This window comes from Solenopsis invicta, chromosome 2 (assembly GCF_016802725.1).
Source record: "Solenopsis invicta isolate M01_SB chromosome 2, UNIL_Sinv_3.0, whole genome shotgun sequence".
Taxonomy (NCBI): Eukaryota; Metazoa; Arthropoda; class Insecta; order Hymenoptera; family Formicidae; genus Solenopsis; species Solenopsis invicta.
The window spans coordinates 10,705,417-10,732,126 of NC_052665.1; the positions used below are offsets into that span (position 1 = coordinate 10,705,417).

The 26,710-nt window shown below is 32.7% G+C and overlaps 3 protein-coding genes across 13 annotated transcripts in view; 1 reads left to right on the plus strand and 2 right to left on the minus strand.

Annotated features, from left to right (window-relative positions):
- Positions 1 to 5,035, minus strand: part of LOC105201336 (prominin-like protein) — a 34,630-nt gene extending 29,595 nt beyond the window's left edge. For 5 of the 7 annotated variants that reach the window (XR_005574146.1, XM_039445918.1, XM_039445917.1 and 2 more), the window contains exon 1: positions 4,600 to 5,035. Coding sequence is in view for 6 of the 7 variants with exons in the window: in XM_039445918.1 (XP_039301852.1) it covers positions 4,600 to 4,963 (364 nt within the window). In the remaining variant the exon portion in view is untranslated. The remainder of the gene's footprint in view (positions 1 to 4,599) is intronic. The other 2 variants (XM_039445921.1, XM_039445920.1) reach the window with 1 other exon arrangement.
- Positions 5,036 to 5,092: 57 nt separating this feature from the next.
- LOC120356945 overlaps positions 5,093 to 26,710 on the plus strand; it is a 111,771-nt gene continuing 90,153 nt past the window's right edge. For 2 of the 4 annotated variants that reach the window (XM_039445929.1, XM_039445928.1), the window contains exons 1-2: positions 5,093 to 5,604; positions 5,738 to 5,898. In XM_039445929.1, coding sequence (XP_039301863.1) covers positions 5,481 to 5,604; positions 5,738 to 5,898 — 285 coding nt within the window. In that variant the 5' untranslated portion in view covers positions 5,093 to 5,480. The other 2 variants (XM_039445930.1, XR_005574147.1) reach the window with 2 other exon arrangements.
- On the minus strand, positions 16,276 to 26,087 carry LOC105204747 (17-beta-hydroxysteroid dehydrogenase 13-like). 2 transcript variants are annotated; one of them, XM_039445926.1, is made up of 9 exons: positions 25,665 to 26,087; positions 25,523 to 25,578; positions 21,689 to 21,829; positions 20,157 to 20,327; positions 19,867 to 20,044; positions 18,623 to 18,752; positions 18,210 to 18,330; positions 17,721 to 17,843; positions 16,276 to 17,198 (listed from the first exon to the last, which is right to left on the minus strand). In XM_039445926.1, exons 4-9 carry the CDS (start codon positions 20,201 to 20,203, stop codon positions 17,129 to 17,131), a joined length of 669 nt encoding a protein of 222 aa, XP_039301860.1. In that variant the 5' UTR covers positions 20,204 to 20,327; positions 21,689 to 21,829; positions 25,523 to 25,578; positions 25,665 to 26,087; the 3' UTR covers positions 16,276 to 17,128. The 2 variants fall into 2 exon arrangements, with proteins under 2 accessions (XP_039301860.1, XP_039301859.1); XM_039445925.1 differs by having other exon boundaries at positions 25,523 to 26,087.

Sequence of the window (26,710 nt, forward strand, 5' to 3'; positions counted from 1 at the left end):
ATCAAAACTTCGAAATGTCGCTTTCGAAGTTTCGATTTCATTTTAATCTAGTAAGGAAGTACAGGTACGTCCGATTGAACCGCTACCGCAACAAAAAATCATCGAGCGTCGCTTCGTTAATGAGTCTACTAGGTACATACTATTATAGATGGAAGCGAAGGCTAATAATAAAGAGAGACAGAAGCGTCCTATTTCGAGACTGCGAAACTATGCGGAGGAGTATTCGATGAAATGCATCGTGTCTATTTAACAGAGGCTATTTAATGTATGCTATTTAATGCCTCGTGCCTACATTAATATTTTTTAATTAGAATAACATAATTAAAAAATCTATATAATTAAGATTAAGATCAGTCACATCTTTCCCCCTCAAAATAGTCGAAATATATTAAAGATATTAAAATGTACGACGATTACGACGCATCGCAATGATGCGAAAATGGCAATAATGACAAAAATCAGTATAGTACAATGGATTAAACGTGCAATGGTTAAAGGCGACATTGGATCGCTGCCGAGATATGCAACTCCCGACTCGATAACATCGCGTCAGTTCCGCTTCTCGTCGATCGTCGAGCACGTAATGAAGCGATAAGAGAAGCGTCAGTTGGACGTTTGGAATAATCCGTACTGTTAAAGGTGCCGTTACTCGATGATCGCGGTGCGCGCGAACCAAGCACGAACTTCCAAAAGAAGCAACATCATCCCAAAGAAACGATCGTCGCCAGCGCAATTGCCGCAATCACCGCAATCGCCGCAATCGCGACTATCGAAATCCAATTCCGCCGCGGCGCGAGCGGGCGGGCGTGGCGTAATTTCCGCGGACGCGGACGTTCCGGACACAGTACGCGGTGTCACGTTACAATTTATAATTCGGAATCACCTGAGCCTCCCGTATAATATACGGACCGAGCTAGTAGTTACACGAACGCGTCTCCAGTTTCGACCGCATCCGGTGCCATTAAATCCGTTCGTCGCCGCGTCGCGCAAATTCGGACGAAATTAGATTGTCGCGGAGCGCTGATCATATTGTGGCGAATCCAAACTTTGCTCCATTGTTACCAGCTTTATTCTCTCTCTCCCTCTACGTAATTGTGCAAAATCGAAGCGCAGCGCCAACTTCACGGACACGTATTTACCGCAACATTTGTACATAATCCAGATTGCGTCTCTTTCAATCCCGAATATGTATGAATTCTACGAAATATGTATGAATGATTTGTACGAATGATTAATACGTATGTACATACATACATACATACAATGAAACGAATAACAACTGAGATCGATCGACGAGACGTTTCAATTTGAAAAACGACAACTTCCGAGATCTCGCCTCCTTTCTAAACCCCATCCCCCATCGGAAAGAACACAGAAGCGTAAACACAACGATACTCGTTGCGAAGAGGTCCGTGTCAACAGACTTCCGAGTGTTTCGTGATTCTGAAAATAAATCGGAGACTGCGCACAGGCGCGAGGGGACCAAGACCGATTTAATAGTAGGTATACTGGTCGTTGAATGAACGCTGATTGGCCGAACATTTCGACGTTATTCCGACATTGATACGTAGATATTGCCCGAATGCTCAAAATCCTACTTTCTCAACTTTCTGAAATATTTATGATTAATTTCTAAAATAAATATTAAACAGGATATGCTTTCAAGGAAAATCGCGACCGGAGAGTCCTGCTGGCGAATCATTCGAATGGCAAGGGTGATGATCGGACGATGACGTGCTCTCTCTCGCTATCAACTTCCTGCTAGACGCGATATATACACGCTCCTACGTTATATTGCGCCTGGGGGGTCAATGATCCGCGTAGTTCACGGAGTTATCGGAGTTTTTAACGAACCTCCATGCCGCGCCGCGCGCCGCACGCCGCACGCCGCACGCCGCACGCCGTGCGGAAAGCCTTTGCTAAATATTACGGGACTATTTTTCCTCCTTTCTTTACTATACACACAAGCCGTAGAAGTAGATGGCTAATTTCATCTTCGAACGATATCATTAACGAATCTAATACGCTCTCGTATTTTTCACAATAATTATCGTGTAATTAGTGACGTAGCGAAAAACCTCGGGCTGCTCGGGCGTGATTGGATGACTTTAAAGCTGATACGTATATAACGTAAAACCTGTTACATATATAATTTATGAGTTTCTGATAACACAAATAACACAAAGTAGTAAAATTAAATGTCCCAGTGTATAAGTGTATGCATACGGGAACTTTACTTCATTTATCATTACTTCAATTTAAAAAAAGCAAATTTCCAAAATTAAAATCTCAATTTATCAGAGTATCTCAATTTATCCTGAAAAATCCTGCTGGTCAAACGAATCACGCGCGAAAAGTCTGTGCCAACCTTTGTATTGTATATCAATTTGAATGTAAAAATATTCAATGCGAATATTTTTTCATTCATATAACTTCATTGATTGTGAATTACATTGAACGAGATTAACCAAGGATAGACAATTGCGTAAATTCGATCGGAGCGAAATGTAAAAGCGGTACGCATAATATCGCATAATCTTATCGCTAGACCCAAATGCGATTTGTAGAAATATTTCCTAGGAGAAGACAAGGATACAGTTGGAACTTGGCGTAAATTCATTTACAAGTCGGAAAGGCAAGATTCGCCGATAAAAACATTTGCTTGCAAAAATAAATTTGTAACATAAATATTGGATGACTCGTGTGAATAAAAAACCATTTCTTTTATTTTTCTTTTAATTTTTTTTTTTAATATACAACGCGATTGATATTTATCTTTTAGCGGCGTTATACGTGATAACTGTAATTAAATGTGGGAGATTAACTTCTTTTTCTTTTAATATTCCACGCGCAAGGTCTGCAACGTTAAAATTCAGCAATTTAAAATTCTGCAAAATTTTTGTAAACGCGTAAGCACGTAAGCTCTCTTATTACGGAATACGATGCCATTATTTTTCGTTTGTACGTCGCATTCGCGATCAGATCGTAACTCGCGATCCCTCCGTTCATCATTTAAGGCTCCTACCATTTTCCTCACATTAAATTATGACGTCAGAAACGAGACAAGTTATGCGAATTTTTTTCCTATAACGCTGTGCGTTGAAATAAATTTTTTTACATACCATCACACGTGTTGGATGACGAATATTAGTAAAATATCCAAGATATTTTTTAGGTTTGCGAATTCATAAATTTTGATTAACCGTTTCATGTTTTTTGCCGAAAATGTGGAGTATATACACGCTGTAGAAAATGTAAAATTACAAGTGTAAAATGATCTTATTCTGCGTTTATTAAATGCGGACCGTAAGTCCGTAAAAAAATATGTAAAATTGTCTGAATAGTAAGTGTACAATTCATAACAATGAATGTATACACTTCCATTATTATGGATCGTACACTTACTATTCATATAATTTTACATACTTTTTACAGTGCTTTTAACAAAGGCAGAGCATAAAAATAAATTTGCAATATGTTTTATTCTGTGCTATCACAAATATAAACAGTAGCACAGAAAGTAGTATGAAAAAGTACATTTATGTATGCATTTTTGTACACAAGGCATATAATTTTTTTTTGTATTGTAATTCAAATCGTAGATGAGAAAATAGGAATCTTACGACATCGCTAATTTTAATTGACTTTTTTCTCCGTCTAAATTGTAAACAGAATTATAAAAACATCGAATCACCGAGATAAAATTAGTGCTTAGAGTGTCTTCATTTTTAAATTTATATTCGTCATATATAAAATACATATATCTATATGTATTTTAAAGGTAAAGGCAATCACTCGATTGCTCGTATCAGATGGTGATCCCGTGCCGCTTCGATTTGGCGACCTTGACGCGTAAATCCGTCGACCTCGCACGCACGATGGACGCGTCCGCTTCTAAAGGTGGGTTCGCGTTGAAGCTCATTAGCAAAGTGCGGTCTCTTGCGACTCGTTGATGGCTTTTCAGGGCCAGGCAATCACGCGAAATTAAGTGCAATCCTTTGATGGAAAAGCCTTTTGTCAAGTCCGTTATACTTGTTCTTTGTCGTTCTAACGCCATTCCTTTTCAAACGCGCATTTCATCATTGAAAATATCTCATAGTGTCTTGTTGGAAAAAAATAACAATAGCGCGTAGCACGCGGTCGCTTTTACTTGGGCGAGACGAAATCCTGTCCATGAGGGTAATTGAAAAAACGCGACGAGGTGGAGCGAGACGTTGGTCGTCGCGTCGTCGATTCTTGACACACGCGCGCGCGCGCGCGCGCGCACGCCGACACGGTGTGCAACGATGTGGTGCTTTGACAGCTGTCTTGTTTACCAACAAGGAGAGATCGGCCATTTTTCGGACGCGCAGCGCGTTATCGGCGCGTTACAGGGCGTAACCAGCGCGCCACACCGGCAGGACGAAAATACACGACGCTGCGTCGCGCTATCGTGTCGTGCCCTAACCCCAAAAAGCCCCCCTACATTGACATCTCTCGTGTCTGAGACAGAGGCAGAGGTGCACCGTGTCGTCGCGGGCGCGCGCGCGCGCGAAAGAGAGAGAGAGAGAGAGAGAGAGAGAGAGAGAGAGAGAGAGAAGGCACACAGTGCACACTCACCCTCCGGATACGCCTGCTTGCTCTGCACCAGGTCGATGAACATATTCGTCACGTTGTACAGCTGGCCCATGCCCTTCGGATTGAACTTGGTGGTGGCGTTGTAGGGCAGCCCAACGGTGTTGACCGTCGAGTAGCTGAGCGCCTGCGAGGCCATTATCTCGTTGAGCTGCCGGTCCAGGTCCTCGCTGATCGCTCGCATACGGCCGGTCAGGCTGGTGGTCTCCTCGCTCAACACCGGCCACAGAAGCACGAGGAACACGGCGAGAACGCGGACGAGGGACACTAGGACGCGCGACGACGCGGTGGTGGCGGTGGCGGTGGCGGTGGCCTCCATCGCCATGGATTCACGCTTGTACCGATTCATCGCAGCGACTCGAGCGACTCGCGCGCCTGGGGACGCGTCGCTACCGACTGGCCACACACACACTGCCTCGTCTGCCGCTCGCCTTCTATCCCGCCATTCCTCCCCGTCCGTCTCTCGTCACTCGTCTTTCGCCGCTGCGCGCCGCGCGCCGCGCGCCGCGCCAGCGGAACGCTGGAATCGGACCGCCAATCCCCACTTCTGCTCGCGCTCTCTTTTTCTCTTTTCTCTCCCTTTTTCGCCCCATCTATCCGTCTCCGTCTATCTCGCTCGCTGCCAATAGACGTCCGCGTCCGCTCGTTCCGCCATTTTAGATCGCGTCCCGGGATGAGTCGGTTTGTTGGCCGCGTTTACGCGTTCTCTCTACTTTTTTTCTCTTCTACTTAATAAAGACGTTTTACACAAAGCTATCGATGCGTGTAATTGTTTTGCGATTTACGATCGTTACGCGTGACTCGACGTTTGATACGGTAATTACTAATCTTCTACACGAGACGAGTAACCAACCGACGAAATTCCAATGGCAAGTGAATCACGGGGGAGTCGGGAGAAGCCAAGAAATTACTCGAACAATTGCGCATATTACGGCCGAAAATTAATTGGCTGTGAAAAGAAGCGCACGTATGGACGTATATGCGAAAAAGGTATAGCATCGATCACAGGTTAAGATTTAGGATTCTTGCAAATCTTGTTCGAATCTGATTGGCGATCGAATCTCGTTTCTCTAGCGAGGAAGCAAATCTTTTAACAAATTTTCTTATCTATTTTTAAACGTAGAGATGCCGAGACGCCGCGTAATATCGTCGCTTTCACGTCTGGCATATTTTTGGGAGAAGGCGGCTAATCACCATTTGAGGCGATCTTTCTGCGAAGGATCTTCCTTTCCCCGGAAAGCGAGCCCGCTGCTAATCATGACGGCAGGCGGAATAGATCGAACGGTGAGTCGTGTATTTTTCCGCTCACATACATACATATATGTCCATACGTATATGTGGACATATTCGTAATACGCATATGTTCTTTATTATTGCCATCATCGGCTCGTTCGTTAGAAACGTGAAATCAAAATTTGATTCTCCTCGTTATACCCGCATAAGCCCATTATATCCAGTCGATACAATTTGTAATTGTTATATAATTTGGAAATAATACTTTATATAACAAATGTTTCGTGATATCATAATTACTGCGTCCTAATGCTTTCTTTTATGTAATATAAAAGAACGAAATGACGAAAATTACATGTTTATAAAATGTTTGCTTAACTGTTGAGTAGATGTTTAATTGGAGTTTTAAAACATTTATTCGAGTGTTTATGAAATGGAAATTTAAACGTCAAATTGTTTATGAGATGTTCACGACTGTTTGATAAACGTTCGAAAGGTATTGTATGTTTTTAGAATGTAGCAAATGTTCAAAGGCTGTTTTATAAAATACCCTTTAAACATTTGCAACATTTAGAAAATATAAAACACTTTTCATAAAATATTCCTCAAACATTTATAACATTTTATCAAACAGTTGTGAACATCTCATAAACAATTTCATGTTTAAATTTTCATTTCACAAACGCTTTAAAAAACATACTTTTTTTGCCAGAGAATTTGCAAATGCTACATATTATTTACTTAACAAATACGTGATGCTTCAATAAATAGAATTGAAATATTGAAACTATATCGACATTACAGTCGTTATACAAAAGAGTAATTATAAATATATCATCATTGTTACTTTTGAAAAAGGACAAAATTATAATACAACTACAATGTTGATGCAACTTTCACGTTACATAAAATGTGATATTGAAACTTATAGCTATTAAATATTTTTTAATAAATATATAATGGTGTCGACTGGGTATGCATACGCACATGCGTGAAAAGAGTGATCCATTGTTAATTTTCTCAAGAGCGATTAATGCTCGTGCATATTATTACATATATCGCAGTGTCAATGGCAGTTTACAGTAAGTATTACGTTTTCTTCTACGTAATAATAACTATGTTGAGAGAAAGTAATGTGCTCGCGTTGCGTATCGCGATTATGCTATGTAAGAGAGTAGCTATCGTGAGAATTATACACGATGATGCTCCAACTGTCTTACACGATTGCGTCATGAGTTTTACGTACCGTAACGCGTGACGAGAGATACTTGAAACAATTTTTTTAAAACATACATTTTGTTTCAACGAATTGTAACTCGACACTTTGACCACAAACGGATATGGGTTGACGATGATAGGACCATTACATCTCTTATATGTATAATATAATACAATATAATAATTAAAAAAAAAATCATAATCTAATGTAATAATATAACAAAGATAGCAATGTCAACGCAAATATTGTCAACGCAAATATCAGAATAGATAAGAAACAAGAAGAATTTCTTTTATCGGCAAAACGATCCAATTCGTTACATTTTTCAAAGTTATCTTAAATCTTAATGTTGAACGATTAATACCGTTTTCTTCGCCGATACGAGGGAAGATGCTCACTGGGATCTGTAGTCAGTTGTGATCGCGATAGCCATCGATTAGATCGCAAAAGCACGAACGAACGATCTCGTTTGGTCAACCAAAGTCCCAGTGCGCATCGTTTCTCATTTTATCAAATTCGGCTGGTGCAGAATGTGTGGCGAAATCGGGGTCACTACTTCAGGACACTGAAAAGTGCATTTCGATCATGCGACGGCCATTGCCTTTTGCCGCGGTGACCCGAAAATCTTCGATAAATCCGAAGAAAGATCCCATTGAAAGTAGGAAGAATGATGGAGAATTATAAAAAATTAACAAAATTAGAGTTGTCCCTTTAAACGTCTGAATGTATCTTCATCATACATGTATGGCTTAATTTTATAGTTTAATTGATTTTTTAACTTTTTTTTTAATTTTCTCATGTTCATTGTTTTGCTGTTATAAGCTTTTGTTTTCGTCTGCTTTTTTTTACATTTAATATCCTTCTGTAAGAATAAATCTTGTATAAATCCAAATAACCACATGTGGCGTTTGCCAAAGAAATGTTAGAGAGAGTGATCGTAAATTCTTCTAGGATAGTAAATTTCGATTCCAAAATTTATGGCGAACGAAATGAATTCCGTAGCGCATATATTTTGAAAGAATTGAATTTTTATCATTCTTTAAGAATTATACAAAAAAAAACAAGATAAAATTAAAAACCATAACTTTAGAATTTATTACATATAAGTTGAAATAGCGCATTAAGACTATAAATTGTAATGAAATTATTGGCGCATTAATATTAGTAATATTAATTATCTTCTCAAATCAATATTAGTAATATTAATTATCTTCTCAATATCAGTAATGTTTTAAAAATCAAATATAATGTAATTCTCCTACGCTTATTTTCGATATAAATTGTACATTTCCTATCACATCTGACGCAATTTTCAATATAAATTGTACATTTCATATCATATCTGACGCGATTTTATTGAGATTAATTTGCAAATACATAGATTAAAGTATTAGCAATTATATTAAAACCCAAAAGTGATAAATTTTGTACATCATCGAAATATCTGTGAACGTAATTGACACTTCAATTTGAACTTGAAATTCTTATTCATCCATTAAATTGCTATTTACGTAATTTATATTACGCAACATAATTTATGTCATTAATTTAATTTTAAAACACCTAATAATAAAATTATTAAAATAAGTGCTAATTTTTTATATTTTATATTTTAATGATAAAGTTTAATTCTTTCTGGTAATCTGATGATTACAACAAATTAAATATGAATATTATATTGAATACTATATAAAGGAATGTTTTGAAAACAGCATCTGAAAATACGCTACTTAATTCTAGGCAACTAAATATAGCAAATACCTTGATAAATTCAATTCCTATAAAATCTGGACCATCTTTTAATTATAAATAAAAAGAGATTATTTGTTTATATTACTTGAATAAATTTAATTCGTCAATGTTATATAATAAAAATAATCATGCAATAGAATAGATTACCGTGAACTGTAAATACCAAAGTGGTAAGAAAGAAACTAATTGCTGTGTACATGATTACTGAAATATGTTACAAATAACGGATATATTTATTAGCAGTTTTTTTATAATCCCTTCATCACATTTATTTGATACAATCTAACGACTGCAAGTTAAAATATAAATATTAATGTAAAAATAGAAATATTTTTACATTGATATTTATTTACACAGAAAATAACAATCTTTTTGATTTGAAATAAGATTGAACATTTCAGATGTTAATAATTATCGTATAATAATAGTGTGTTGCTAATCTTTGTAATGAATCATATATGTGTATTTTATGATAATCAAACATACATTTTTATGGCAAATTGGCAATTTTTTATATTAAATATATTTCATATTTTTTTCAAAGATCTTAATGAAACATAAATATGTGCAATTTTAAACAAGTCTGAAAATTAAATACAGTTCTTAATTATTTGTTATCTGTATAGCTTCTGTACACGATCTTTACCACATGCAAGAGAAAGGTTAAAATTTTCAATTGTCTATAAAATAACGTTGAATATCTAATGACTGTTGAAAATAAAAATTATGAACAAAGAAAACTACTGAAAATTCTAAAAAAAATATAAAATGTAAAAATTTTCTAAACATACTAATTTACCAGATTTTGTATTATGACACATATGCTCTCCGGATTTCAATATATACATGTATTTATTATACGAATTTATTATACGATTATGTCGCGTCCATTATTTTAATTTGTAGAATTCTTATTATGTCAAGACATAATAAAAATTCGTAATTTTAATTGTGGCTATAAAAATAAATCTGTCAAGACATAACTTTAATTAGATGAATTAAAATTATATTATAATAATGATTCCGTTTATTAAAATTATGTCGTGACATAATAATAATTCCATGAATTAAAATAAATTATGTCATGACACTATAATAACTCTGTGAATAATAATTACATTAGAATATAATACTAAATCTGAACTTTTATCGTGATTCACACATAATAATAATTTAATGAATAAAAATTATGGGTATGCCATAATGACTAATGGCAAATTGAATAATATTGAATTAAAAGAAATATAAAGCTTTAGTATATAAAGTATAACTATTTAGAAACATAGATAAAAGCATTAACTCAAAAATATCACAATTTGTTATGCTCATTTTGAATAACCATGATATTAAAAATTTGTTTGCTTGTTTCATCTGGAACTCACGTTAGTAAAAACTTGAATTGTCCACAGAAATTTTATGCTATGCAATATATAAATTTTAACCACACAGGTTATTCATATTTCTTATTAAAGTACATTAGAAATGCAAACAGAAAAGTAAAACCGGTATTAAATTTTTGTAAAGAATTATAATAGATTTGAATATAGACAATAAAATATTTTATACAAGTTTTGTTAATAATATAGTTAAATCATTTTTTTCAATGTAAGCAAGAATATAAAATTTTCTTGGAAGATTTTATAATTTTAAACAGACATAATTTGCTTAAATAAAGAATATGTTTTCTTCATGTAAGCAAATTATGTTTGAATTAATTTATAAATTAATCCAAAAAGATTTTATATTTTTGCATATATAAAAAATAATAAATTGTTGATTTAACACTAATTCTTTTTCTGTGTGAGTGCGTGGTGAAACTAACAGAGTTTCTGATTATTATAACAGAACTCAACATTTTATAATCAGAACGTTCAATAGACATTATTATAATCTTTCTAATAATCCTTGTAATTCCTACAATATTTCTGATTCGTCTATTTTTGAACAATCGTATTGGTTAACTCATTCAGATTTTTAAACAACGTGAAAAGACTTTATTTTTTCAGTGCATTTATATTTTGATTTCACTTTTTTCGTGGTATGCGTACAGGACATTGCCACTCATTGAAAATAATTTTCGCGTTTGCATAGACATATGTACCAAATATGGGATACAGTTCGGCATTGAAAATCGTTGCAATGTGAACTCTGACTTCTCGTCACGTTATCGGTTCAATGAGATAATATCTCATTGGACTTAGCGTCTAACCGGCCGATCAGCTAGATTAATCATAATTTTTGAGCAAGTCACGGGTTGACAAAAGCACCCCAGAAAGTGCGTCTCCTTTAAGTGGCTTGCTACCCTACGACTATGGCTTGTAAAATACAAGTGTCGTACGAATCATGATTAAGAAAGTTTAGTCGACGTTAGACGTGCGTTAAACGTGACACAAAAGGCAGAACTCATTCTCAACGAGCTCACTATCAATCCCGTATCCATCGCGTTCAAATTGCTAAATGGTTATTTCGCGAATCGCGTAGCAGGCAATGTCTCTTACACGTGTCACGAAAAAGAGGCTCGAAGTGATATAAAATGCTTTTTTAATACTAATTTTGTTTTCATTTTTTAAGTATAATTAATTTTTTTTCAGCTTTTTGTGTACTGAGGGAAGAATTATTCAATTTTGATATATAATTTATTCGAATATTAATAATGAAATATTTAATAAATGTAAATATATATTTATTTAGTAGAAGAACCATTAATTAAATTTAAGTTTTATTTCTTTTACTACAATAAATATTTATGTACTGTAAGTAAATATTTCATCAGAAATATTCGAATAAGTATTTATTAAAATATAGGAATTTTTTCTCTCAACGTGGTAAGTGTAAGAAACATTGCGATTCGTCAAAAAAATAATTTTCGCGTTCGATTGGGCATGTGTGCATTTAATTATGAGGTACGATCCGGTAGCGGAGACCGTTGCAATGTGCACTCTGTCTTCTCGTCACATTATCGGTTCAATGAGACAATGTCTCATTGGACTTAGCGTCTAACCGGCCGATCAGCTAGATTAATCATGATTTTTGAGCAAGTCGCGGGTTGACAAAAGCACCCCAGAAAGTGCGTCTCCTTTAAGTGGCTTGCTACCCTGCGACTATGGCTTGTAAAATACAAGTGTCGTACGAATCATGATTAAGAAAGCTTAGTCGACGTTAGACGTGCGTTAAACGTGACACAAAAGTCAGAACTCATTCTCAACGAGCTCACTATCGGTTCCGTATCCATCGCGTTCGAATTTCTAAATGGTTATTTCGCGAATCGCGCAGCAAGTAATGTCTCTTACACGTGCCACAAAGAAGATACTTGCAAAGATACAAAATGATTTTTTCACAGTTAAACTTTATTCCTGGAAAAAAGTCTTGTTGCATCATTTAGAAATCTGGTAGAGTCAACCAAGATGTCTATTCAAGAACGGACGAATCAGAAATCTTGTAGGAATTACCAAATTATAGTTAAATCTATCAAACGGTCAGATTATTTTAACCAAAGTCCTATTGTAATTATCAGAAATTCTGCTTCTGGTTTTACAAAAAACACTCAATCATTTAAGTTTGTTTGATATAATCAGATTATTTTTCTTATTGTAAGCAAGAATATAAAATTTTGTGAATACCTTTTATTTATTTATATTTTCAATGTATCACATTTTTTGGGCTACAAATATGAATAAGCTGTTGTAGTTAAATCTCGAGATATTATACAAGTTCAAGCAAATAAAACTTAGGAAAGCAGACTTCTATATTGACTAACGTGAAATTCTGAGGAAGCAAGTAATCGTCTTTAAAAATTATATTTATCGTTCTAATTATATTATTAAACATGATTTTTTGTAACTTTCTTTAGAATACACACATTTCTTCGATAAAAATTACATATTAGAAATTTTTTATTTTTTTAATTCAATTGTAATCGAGTCGTCATTACTCGAATTATTTAGCTTTGACATACAACCAGATGAAACCCGATTTGGTCGGGTTTATATTTTCAAATACGTATCTCAAAATTAATTTTTTATTTGCTTCAGCGAACTTATTCTTTCGATTTATAAAGCTGACGTATACTCGTCGATGATTTAAAATATTTAAATAAACGAATCGCAACTAGTTTGTCGCGTCGCGCCTTTGTTCCGGGAGTGCCGTTTAAGTAATAGGACTTAATTAGTCCTCGGGCGCAATTTTAATGTATTTAACGCGAGTGTTTCGCGAGTGCAACGGAACGAGGAGGCTTGACAATCCGAATTTGAGAGGAGGAAATCTAGGAGAGGCATCGAGCCCCAGCGGAGTAACTTTGAAGTAAATATAACTTTTTATTTAAAATTAATAGTTTTAAACTTTTTTTTCTTTTATCAGATTTCATTCTCAATAAAAAAAATGAATACTTAAAAAAAATTCAAATAAAATTAATTGAATTTTGTAAAGGTATTTTTCGGATATGATTGCATTATTAAATATCTAATTGAAAGACGAGTTTTGAAAATTTGACATGCGTGTAAAAATAAATTTTTCAAATATTGATTATTTTGAGCGTAGTTATAATTTTTAAATATATTTGTATGTTACAGTATCATCGCAGCTTCGTGGCTGAATAACTTCGCTCCGTTGCGTATTAGATCTGTGAGTAAAAAATCAAATTTTATTTGTAAAATTTCTTTTTCTTATTTTTATATTCTGAATATTCAAATAAAACATGATCAACGCTTCCGCGCGTAAGATATAATACATAAATAAATTATATTTACCACATGTTGCTCCGCCGATGTTCGATGCCTCTACTAGGCATTTTTGTCCTCTCATTGTCAGATTTTCCGGATTTTCAGTATCGAAGACACAATATTCTTTTGTTATATAACACTCGCGAAAGCAGATCATGACGATACTTTGCACTACACTCTCGAAACCAAAGCTAAAAGATACGATAACGCGAGATTTTATCAACGAAAACATCTCATGAACGCTGCAATAAATGTTTAATAAACATACTATTTTCACCGGAATCGATACGCGTAAGCAGATTTAACAAATGATACAAGAGTCCGTAATGATACAAGAATTCGATGCGACGCAAGTAATTCTCACTAGCAGTATAAAATCGTTGAGTTGAGACTGCGTTAGCTGAGACGCACGCTGCTAACCGACGAACGGGCTGTTGATCGCGACGCAAGGTCAACGTTCGACAAGGCCACGCCGCGACGTACCACGCATCACGTGCTGTCTAGTCTAGCCCGCCAGACGCTTCCCCCACTACTCCCACTACTCACGCTCGGCGCGCGCCGGCTCGACCATCTCCGCCGCCGTTCGGCAATCGTCGTTGAGCTAGCGCTGCTCCGGCGTCGCAGCGCCACTGCTACCAACGCTTCCGTCGCCATACTGCGTAATACTGCGCCATCTTCCTTTACCGTTTCGCTGGTTATCGAACGTTACAACAAAGCGTTTCTCTGTACTTCTCGCGTGTTCCAAACGGTTTTGAGAGTGTCGATGTGATTGCGAATGAGTATTCTGATACGCAGTAAACCGCAGTGTTGCACGTAGAGGTGATCGCGAGTATCGTGTGTGCTTGTTGCGTAGTTTCGTCAAGTTTGCCTGCGCAAGCGTGTTCGCTGGAATAAGATGCTTCATCACGCAGTAAAATATCGCGAATGTCAAGTAAAGCGTTACTTGTCGCCGTGCGATCATATTGAGTGCAAGATTTGCAATCGGGAGTGAGTCTGTCTCGTTTCTATTTACGCGTGCATCCATTCAAACGACTCTCGCCGCTGTCTCGGGTAACGTGACGTGACATGACGCATTGGCCGCTCGTTTCTCTTTCACAAGCTTAGTGCCTGTTGATACTCTCGCGTGCGTTTCGTCTTTTATTCGTGTTTGCGTTCGTATGTAATATATTTATCAGCGTAAGATCGAGAGCGTCGAATCGGCCGGTCGTGTATACGGTTCGAGAACAACGAACGAGTTGTCAGCAGACTTTCATTTGAAAGATGACATCTGTGGAGCAACTTGGTAAATATTTTATTAATTGTTGTATATTTCTACGTTTTTGCATTCGTATATTTGTAATTAAAGTATAAAGCCCTCTTTAGACGATTTATAATTTGTGACAGAGTTTGAAACAGAATTCTATTTATAATTTTATATAGAAGACATGTGAACGAACAAGTAACTTGCATCTAGAACCAAGATTTGGTTGTGTAGAATGTGTAGATGATCAAATATGACAAGCTACGTTTCGATATACACTGCCAGTGCTGAAAATCTATAGTATAAGTGACATGAACTATAGATTTTCAGTATTGGCGTTGTATATCGAAACACAGCCTATCATATTTGATCATTTACATCACCATATGGTTCCAAGAGCAAATTACTTGTTTATTAAACTGAACATAAGAAATATCCTTGCCTATTATAGTTAAATCTGTCAATGCTTATGCTGCTATATTAGAAAAGATTCTTTCTAAACTAAAATGTTGCTTAATCTTTTTATGCTTAACTTTTCTAGGAATAATTAATACCTAATTCACATCTTAGTAGGGATTTTTAGAGTCGCTGATGATAAATTTATAATCAAACTTTCAAAATGCAGAATGGCAGATCCTATATAGCAGATTAAAATATTACTCAAACCCAATAAGATTTAATATTTTTGTCTGCATATTGAATTTGGAAGGCTTGATTGCAGATGCATAATCAGCCAAAAACTTTTGTAGTAGGCCTGGTAAACTGTGACTCGTTGGCTGTTCTTCTTCAAGAATACGTTTAGATTTCCTGTAGAGTGTTCCCTAGGTGTCATTTTATCCTTATTGTTTACTAAATGTTAGAAAAGGATTAAATGACATCTGGGGAACACTCAGGAAAGAACGTACAAGAATGGTTCATGAACCACAGTTTGCCAAGCCTGCTTTGGAGTATGAATTTATTAAAATCTAAAGAAATTTTATATTTTGGACTGTCATATTGAATCCACCATTTTAAAAGTAAATAGTAATTTTTTTTTTAATAAATAGCCTTTACATTGATCTTCAAAATGAGTCTAGAAAGGGTTCGCTATCTCAGTCTTTGTGGAAAAGACTGAGATAGCGAACCCTTTCTAGACTCATTTTGAAGATCAATGTAAAGGCATATATAATTTTCAATTTAAATCTAGTAGCAAAATTGACTTTATGCATAAATATAAAGAAGACGAAGTTTACACGAATGATCTGAATCAAATAAACGATAATACCTTTGATAATGGTACTGTTGTTAAACAACAGATTAACAAAAATTTTGATATAGGAAGTTTGGAATGCAATCGAGCAAAATTTATTAATAAATTGGTTTTGCAAAAAGCTATCAAATTTGCGTGCTGTCTTGCTGGTGCAAAAGTAGGATTAAGAGGATATGATAACCTTGATTCAATTTTCAATGATACAATTGATACAATTTCCAATGATTTCACGAAGGAATGTTTTAGAACATTGACAGAATATGTTTTTATATATCTTTTTTACATATCTTTTTTACATATCTTATTACGGGATTAGGAATAACATGAAATGTATATTATAATGTAGTTTATACATTTTGCATGTTTTCATGTAATATCTTATATAACAAAATATATTTTTTATAAAATAAACATTTGTATACTTATTTTTATTTATACATCATTTTGTGATATAAGTAAAGATGATATTAATAAAATAATATTTATTATTGTTTTATCATGTTTAATTGAATATATATACTTAAATATTTGTAGCATTCTGAAACTGTTTTCTTTTTCTCTTTCTTATTTTTCTCATAATACAGATTTAAACATAAAGTCACGGTGTAGTAAAAATTGTCACATCGATAAAATAGATTATAAGATAAAAACTATAAAGAAAAGAATAAAAGATACATCTATCTATAATTATCTGTTAAGTTAATAATTTAAACCTAAATCTTATTGTTGCTTTACATACTGCGCTTTGCAAAATAGCATAATGTATTTCTATAAATCGACAAAAAATGTCTTCGAAATGAAAGGTTTTTAAAAATTCTCATATACATTAACTTGTAAATATTTTTATGGATGACTCATTTTAAAGGGAAAGAAAAGAAAACTGTAACATTATTATTGATTTTAGAGCTTACTTTATCAGACGTTTATTTTTCGTTATCTTATGAAAATGTAATTATGGTAAAATCTGGAACGATTATATCAGTTAATAGAAGGCACTTTTACATTTTATATTCTATAGCTTATATTTTCTAAAGTTATTTTTATTGTTTGTTTGAGAAGTCTTAAAAAAACGTGGTATGTCGATATCGATCTTTCTCTATTTTTTAATCTTCTGGATAAACCCCGGAATCTATGAAATCCAGTATGCACTTCATTGCTTTTTCGGGTAATAATCTGAAATAAAAATTTAATTTTTATTATAAAAATAATAACCTATAGACCTAATAATAATAGTACAACAATACTTACAATTAGTATATTAATAATAAGATAAAGACAGATAATATAGAATAGGCTACTAATATGTATTAAGAGTTTTTATTATTTAGAAAAAGAGTTTTTATCATTTAAAATACCCATTTTTAAATTAACATTATTTTATACCAGCGTTATCGCACAAAGCTTACTGCTCATTACATGTAGCATATTTTGCAATAACTGCAACTTTCAGTGAGTGAATACAAAAAATTGTATTCACTTACTGGAAATTGTATTTGTTGCAAAACATGCTACATCTAATGAGCAGTAAGTTTTGTGCGATAACGCTGGTATAAAATAATGTTAATTTAAAAATGGGTATTTTATATTATCTGTCTTTATATCTATGTTTACAGTGAATTGTTCTGCGGCTCATTATCGCACGTCTAAAAATATATTGTGTGTCTACGTTATGATTAAATTTTTATTTTTATGTACCTTCCTATCTTCGTTATTGGTAACCAAAACCAAGGTAGACTTTTATTTTCGTAATTTCGTCTTTGCGCATCAATTATTAACGAAGCTGCTTTCCGTGGTTTATAACGTCCAAACCATGGAAACCTATACATATAATTAAATAACATTTAATCACTTGCCGCTCATAAATATTATACATATCTTATTAATTAAATAATGGTGTATAAATAGTCTATATGCATAACAAGCCTATTACAATATTACAATCAAATTTTAATTTGTGACATTATGTAAAAGAAATGAAGTGCGGGTGTGTATTCTACATAACATCTAAAACACAGAACGCATATTGCATTTTCTAGATCACAAATGCGATAGTCTCTTAAGAAGCGTCAATGACGATATACGCTTTTAGGTTGCTGTTGTATTTGCGACCCACGTTCCATGTCTTATATAGAATGGTCTTTATACTGCAAAATTTGTTATAATGATATATCATTGTAATTTTACCTAAGTTTTGGTTTTTTAACAATTCCAGTAAGCACTAGAGCAGGATAAATTGTAGTGAACTTAATAGAGGATTTTCCGTTACTCAGTGTACGTAATTCCACAGAAATAGCTTCCATTAATCCTGTGATACGGATAGAAAAAATATATATTAGAATATATTAAAAGAGTATTTTTTATAATTATATGTACATCTTTACACTATCAGTGTGTCATTAAATTTATGTGTAATATATACATCTACATAAATAAAATTATATGTATACATTACATATACTTGTATAAGGACGCATGTGTGCGCGCGTGCATGTATGCACATATATTCATCTTTATTCATATAGATAATTTATCATTGGCTAAGTAATATTGGATATTTATTTATATTTGTATAACATTATAATTATTAAATAAATTACCTTTGATTGCAAATTTTGAAAGACAGTAAACCGTTCCATAAGGAGCACCAACGAGTCCTGCTATTGATGAGAGTGCCACAATGTGACCGTAATTCTTTTCAATCATACTTGGTAAAAATGCTTTCAACGTCTGAAAGAATTATCCTTTTGTAAATAACGATTTGCAAAAATTATATATTCGTCAAAATCATACTCTCTAAATTCGAAGCAGTGTATTACTCACTAAATGGCAGTGAATAATTTGATTTTAATGTTATACTTACAACTATCAGTGAAATGACATTGTCATTGATACTGATTCCCGTCTCAATAAAAGTATTTCTTTTTTATTTGGAATCACTGAAAGATACTGACTAAGTCACTCATGATTACAGTTATAAGAATTGAACTACAATTCAGTAAAATTTCACTGATTCACATTTAGACAGTATATTTTAATTGCGAGCGACACACTAATACAATTTGTATTTATTTCCAAACATGATATCACTCAGCATATAATATTTATAAAAGATTTACAAAATATTTATGATAATTATTTGAATGTTTAAAAAATATATTATCAAATATTTCATAAATATTTTTCTGATCTCTTGCTCAAATTATAAAATTTATTATAAATATCATAAAACATTTATGAACTATGTGTAAAAATAACTTTTTAGATTATATTTTTTAGACTATATTTTAATAATGATGAATAATAATTTTATTTTTTTTCTTCCATATATGCAAGATATGTGTAGAATAACTACATAATATAAAAGAGATAAATAATAATAAATACAATTAATAATAAGAAAAATAGCTAATGATAATAATAATAAATATTTATAAATTAATTAAAAATGAATAATAAATATTTATTAATTAAAAATAAATATTTATGAATATTTATCATAAATATCGTATCTGAGTTGCGTTAACGTAGTTGCGTTAACGGTTATTATATAATATTTCATAGTTTTATGACGTGTATTTCTTACAAAAAAATGAATCCATGTGTCATTCTCGCTGACTTTAACATTTCTCTTATTATTTCGATGCTGCATGCTAAGAAATACAAAATTTTTTTTACAAGATATTTCTTTTTCTTAATGCGCGTAAGAACACTTATAGAAAAACACGTATGTTTTTTCAATTTTTTTTTACAATGCATGCAAAACAATAAATTCAAACAACACATCCATGGTTGTCAAAATGGGAAAGGAACTCTCGAGTCTATTTCTCTGTTAGATACTTGCCCAATAATGTGCTAACAAATTGATGTTCGTGAGTCGGGTAATTTCATCGAGATTATGATTTAGAAATGATTTACTAAACCCTATACCGGCATTATTGACCAATATAATAACGTCGCCCACTTCTTTTTTTACTTTCTCAGCTATTCTAAAAACTTCTTCTCTGTCTGCTACATCGCATCTGTAAAACGTTACAAAATTTTAATCAATAGACATTTACGCGAATATATATACATTTTATCGAGTTTATCTTTTTAAATTACCGAGCTTTATTAAAAATAGCATCAATTTACCGATACGCATAAACAGAGTCTATTCCCATCTTCTTAATATCACTCATCGTCTCATTGTTGGCTTCTTTATTGATATCCCAACATACCACTGTTGCTCCTAGCAAAGCATAACCAATCGCTAATTCTTTTCCGATACCATGACCTGCTATCTGTGCTATCTGCACCTGTTATCTGTGTGTTAATCAAATAAAAATTATTAGACTTTTAGTTTAAAATCTATAATACAAGTTTTTATGTTTATTTTTTGTTATTTTTCTGTGTGATATGTTATCCTTGAGTGCACGCAAATTTTCTATTATCTGATTCATATACTATATTATAATATACCAAAATGCTTCCCATTTAAGAAGTATTATAATCTTGATATTTTTGTTTTATTTGTAACTTAAAAATTATGTTATTAAAATCGTTAAATTATCTGCTTAGGTAATTGCGAAAGTAAAAACCCAATCAAATATCCGTTGTTTTTATTTAAACTTGTTAAAAACAAATTCTTTAAAATCGCGAACAAAATTTCCACGATTTTTTTTACAAATTTTATACTTTAAACAACAGTGTGTACATTTTTGGTGATTTTAATGAAGTATTTATTTTTTTATAATGCGATTTTAATTATAAATATAAAATCGAGATACAGCGTAAATTGATATCGATGAAACAGATTACAAAATAGTAAAAATCACACAAGAATAAAATGCACGGACGGGATCCAATATCGCACGGTGCGATAGCCCACCAATCAATCATCTTGTCTTATCTAACCCAACCAACGGAAAAACTCTAGGCATCGGCCACTGTGAGTGGCGGTGTGCTATCAGTCGCATGCGCTATCGGAATCCGCCCAAAATGCACAGCATTGAGATCTATCTATTAAATTAATAACTTGACTTAATCTTTAAATTATCGTGCCACATGATGCATTTTGTGAAACAGCATAAGGTATATTTGTACAAGTCGACAAGAACTATTTATATCAAAGTGAAAGGTTTTTATATCGCGTTCATGACCGCGTTTTGTGCAGCTTGTGACTGCGTTCCAAAACATCAGCCGAATATCAACATGTATTATTTTATTCTGATTATTCACAAAATATTAAACAAAAAAAAAATAAAGATACGTGGAGGCACTCGGATGATATTTTCAAACGCAGCCTATTTGGGAGAATTCGTGGGTGTTACAATTAGTGCGCGTTATTATCACATAACATTATTGCCTATTAGTTTGGTTTGCACTCATATTTGCTTATCTTAATTAATTATTGCAAAATTTGATATGATATTATAAAAACTCCTATTACAATTGATAGAAGATTTACATTTTCTAGTTTGTATTTATGTTTTCAAGATTTTATTTTTAGTTTTTGTGTAAAAAGTATAATTCCACAACAAAATGATATGGTGTAGGAAAGTGATCGGCAACTTTTCTCAATGATTTTCGATAATCTTACATTAATGATGAAAATAATTTATTTTTTTATTTTAATTTATCTTTTTTTTTATGTAATTGTATTTATATTAAAATTTTATACGCACCAAAACGATTTCACCAGTTACGCTTTTCTTCTTTCTTGGAATGATTACTCTGTATATATTCTCGCAGATGTAATATAAAATTTTCAAAATAAGCAATAATATCTCTATTACAAAATATCACATATTTTTTCCATGATTGATCTAAAATGAATATCTTTTTTATATGTATATTTAATATCATAATAATTGATATAAAGATTGATACACTTATTTTTTATTTATTACATAACATATTTTTATGCAGTTATATACGAATGTGCTTATGTAATTATGCATTCAATTAAATAATGTTTTTCAGCTTTTATAATCAATGTATATGTTACCGTCAATTTGATTAATATGGTTATTATACATCATAACTGGTTATTTGGAATTTTCGGCATACATGAACTTTGTAAATTTTTTCACGGAGAACGGGTACACCGATCGACGGGATTTTAATAATACAACGTTATTTTATGGTATCGTGTATGTGTGTAAAATTTGAGCCGGATAATCCAGGGCAAAGTTTTCATTTTTGGTGTTTTCTTGTAAAAATTGTGGTGTTAGGCGTCGTCACTGGCGACCCCCGAAGAGGTAAGTCGAAAGCCTCTAAACTTAAGCTTTACTAGACAGGTCCTATCCATTTAAACAGAACAGATCAAGATCCGTGTGTACAGGTTACGACCATTTCCTTGTTAGTGCGTGCCGTTGGATTATTCATAAACATTTTTTATTTTGGAATTTAAGCTTATCTTTTAGCATAAGTAACAATTATGTAACATTTTTTCTCGAAGTGTATGATAAAAACGCAGACTAATTATACAGACTATCCTTGAACGGCTACGTTATTTTCTATTACGGAAAGATATCAGTGAAGCATATTGCATGAAGAATCGAGCGCACGGACAGGTGCGTTACCATGCGTATAGAGACGTTTTTAATTATTTTTTTTAGACAATAGAAGTGTCCAAACATTTTATCATCGTTGAATTTGTAATAAAATAAGCTTTATTTTGCTTATAAAATAAAATAAAAATTTTTAAAAAACCAAGTAAGTGGAGAAAAGTATTAAAAAAATTTTTTGTTTTAAATTTATCAAGAGATGCGGTAGCGATTCGCGCCAATTTATATTTTTTTTATCTTTTTATTTTTGTTATAAAGTACTCTTCAAGCTATTTAATTAAAACATTTTTTTTCTATCCCATAGTTCCAACGATATATTCTTTGAAAAAAGAAAACCAATTTTCTTCAAAAGGGTTGTATACCCCTTAAAAGTGAAATTAGGCATGTATCTAGAGGCGCGGTCGCGACTCGCGCCTATGTAGGAGAAGCGAGTCGCAGACCGATCCTCTTTTACGCGAGTCAGCGAGTTCCAAGCACGCGAGATTATCAGATCTCAGTAACGGTTGAACCGATCAAGTTCTGAGTAGTCTCAAACGATAGCTTGGTTCCGACTTGTATAATAAAAGTGTTTTTATTTTTTTCTCCGTGCCCTACGAGCGGAGATATCGCGACGCAAATCTAAATATTCATCTTTAATCTTTAAGAAACGTCGTTGTCGCTCTCAGGAATTCTCCCTTTCATATTTTTGACACGAGTGGCGCTGGCATACATCAGTCAGCCGTATGCGACTTGTGGTGTATGTGGTGTAGTACTTCTTGTCATCTTATCATCATCATCATATCCATCGTGACAGGTTCTTTAACCTGATCTTTATTCGTCAGTTATTAACAATAATCTTGATAAGAGTCTCTGACTAGCTTTGTTTTATTCTTTTTTATTGTGAATTTATATATTTTATTATAATTTATTGCAGACATAAGGATTGCATTGAACATTGAGCTACAAAATAAATTATGATCAGAAATATTTAAATAGTCCGTCAGTGGAGGAGACAGACGTTGCGCTGCAAATAGATAATAAAATATCATTACAAGAACACGATGTCGATGTTGAAAAAAATATAATATAACATTTGTCAACTTTGAACAATCCGTTTTTCATGAAAGCTATGGAAGAGTACATGTGATGTGAATTATATAAAAACGATACGGCGGATGCTCGTATGCATAACATTCATAATTCCAAAGCAAGATCAGATACATAATTTAAACGTATATAAATATATATATATATATATATATATATATATATGTAACCTTTTCAAAAAAAGGTAAAAAAAGCGCTTCTGTGTGTTGTGCGCAACTTATCTTGAAATTGTGTAATCTAATAAAAATGATATACGTTTATTTAAAAAAAAAAAGAAATGTGTGAAATCTTTTAAAGTACGCCTATTATAAAGAGAATATACTTTTTCTACAAAATTAAAGTAGTAGTATTTGTATTTTCTTTGAAAAACTTCTATTCTAACCTAACTGGTAGTATCTTCAACTTTTATACAAATCCCACGTGGTACTATCTCTGTATTGTCATTGAAAAATCTTTGTATTTTAAAAATTCAAGTGATAGCATTTTTAATACTCATTGAAAAATTTTATTTTAACCCAAGTAGTATTTCCTTAAATATTATGTAATTTAAATCAACCTAAACGCATTTTTCCAAAAAATCTTTCAAACAATCAAAGAGTACTATTTTTGTATTTCCATTGAAAAATTTTTCAATTTTAACCCAAGTGGTTGTATTTAATTTTAATAAGTTTCAATGGAATATATAACATTTAATTTAAAAGATTAAAAAGGAAACGGTACAAAATGAGAAAATTTTATTGAAATAAAAAATTTTTGATGTACAAAAACATGGCGCACTTTAAAGATTTCACACATTTTTTTTTTAATAAACGTATATCATTTTTATTAGATTACACAATTTCAAGATAAGTTGCGCGCAACACATAGGCGCTTTTTTTTACCTTTTTTTTTTTTTGAAAAGGTTATATATATATATATATACACGTTTAAATTATGTATCTGATTTTGCTTTGGAATTATGAGTATTATGCATACGAGCATCCGCCGTATTGTTTTTATATAATTCACATCACATGTACTCTTAGCTTTCATGAAAAACGATTGTTCAAAGTTGACAATTGTTATATTATATTTTTTTCGGCATCGTAAAAGAATACGTGTCTCTTTTATTTTGATCTTTAGCAAAACATATTAAAGGTTCGTCTAAATCTGAGGCAGACATTTCTGAAAGGTTCTTTGTTAGTAAAAATTAATTTTGTTGTAAAGCAGATATCTGTTGCCTGCTTTGATTTAATCTGTTTTCTCGTCTGGTTTATACTCATCAATTCAGTAAAGCAAAAGATTTTAGCAATAATTTTATGAAATGTTATTTTACAACAATACCTTCCGTACTACTTGAGTCCATGGTATCAACATTACATTTTGGCGATGAAATGTAACGTTGAAATTAAGAGTGAAATAAAAAAAGATAAGTATCAGCTACAAGTCGACACTGTGTAACAACGGAATACAGTGTTTGACTGTATTCCGTTGCTGAAAAGTACCTTCAGACTGCTGAGAAAATAAAATAAGATTATTTATCCAATTAACCGTTTAACATTGAGAATTATTTGTAATAACTGATAAATTTGATTAATTCTCTTCTATTAATTATATTAACCGAACAAATTGGTAATTATTCATATTAAAGAGTTATTATATGTAAAAACCAATTAAGTTAACCGTAACATATACATGTCGAATAAACTTTGTTACAATAATTATCTTATAATGTTGTTACGCATGTTTAACTGCATTGTACTTTTGTTAAGCCCGTTTTCATCTTTATTGTTTTAATTTCGAGAGCTCTTATTTTATATTTTTGATTTTACAATTAATATATACAAATACAAATACAAAAGAAATAGATTTCGTTTTACGTACCTCATTACTGTCGCTGTTAATAATTCTTCAATAAGAACGCGCGAGATGTTGAATTTCTTGTAATTTCACGTTAATAAAAATTATTGACGAATTGTAATCAGAATTCAAGAAATAATATTAAGGTAAATGCTGTCAAAAATACCCTGGCAAAAATAGAAAACTTCTTGCAGCTTCTTGAAGCGACGTACAAGCGTCATACAAGTGTTTAACGCTTCGATGTCCCAATCTACGCTTTATACACACTTCGGTTACGCTTTCATCACACTTTCCATACTCTTTATATACACCAGGATAGTACTGTGGAAAATATTGGACATCTGTAATTTTCTTGAAATTGATATGGAATCGATAATAGGAATTAGCAGTGTATTCTTCTATTAACGTATAGTTTCACAAAGATTGTAGTTTGCTTAGATGAGTAGTGTAGACAACTGCTATTTATCGACAGGAAAAGAATACTGACATCGCCCGGTACATAGCAATGTCTGCTACTGCTGTAGCATGTAAAGTTATTAAATGTGAAATATAGAATAAGCGCGCTGCTCTGTTTTTATTCTCGCGCGCGCCTGCTCACGCACCACACGCTCATACATGCTCGCATTAATTATCAATTAACTTTTCCACACTTCTTAAGAGGATGCTAAAATACCATCTTACATCATCTAATTATCTTCAAAGTGGCGTTACAGAATCACAACAATTTTTTCTAGAATTGAAATGCGCAAAGAAATAATAAGTGCAAAAATCAATTTTACAAGAAAATCGAACAAAAAGTAAATAAATGATTAAAAATTCACTCATATAGCTGTTACTTGAGAATAATTTATGTTAATACAGAAGTTGTGTCGCTTGTACGTACAAAATGAGATTATTATCAGAAAACACGGAAAAATGATAACACTGGCTGTATGAAATTATGACTAAACGTCTAACAAAAAAATATTTTAATGAATCTGTAATGCATGCATATTTTGCTCAGTGAAGCTGAACTGTCGTAAACAGACTAGTAATGGTGTCCAACACTAGTTAATAGTATAACGATAGTTAATTTTCGCAAATGGCGATATAATCGAAGAACAAAGACAGATTTATGAGTTGGACAAAGAGCGATAGCCTAGTTTCACTCGAAAAATAATCTGCAGTACAAACGTCGAGGAAGTTCAGCTTTAGGTTTAGCATCCTCTTAAG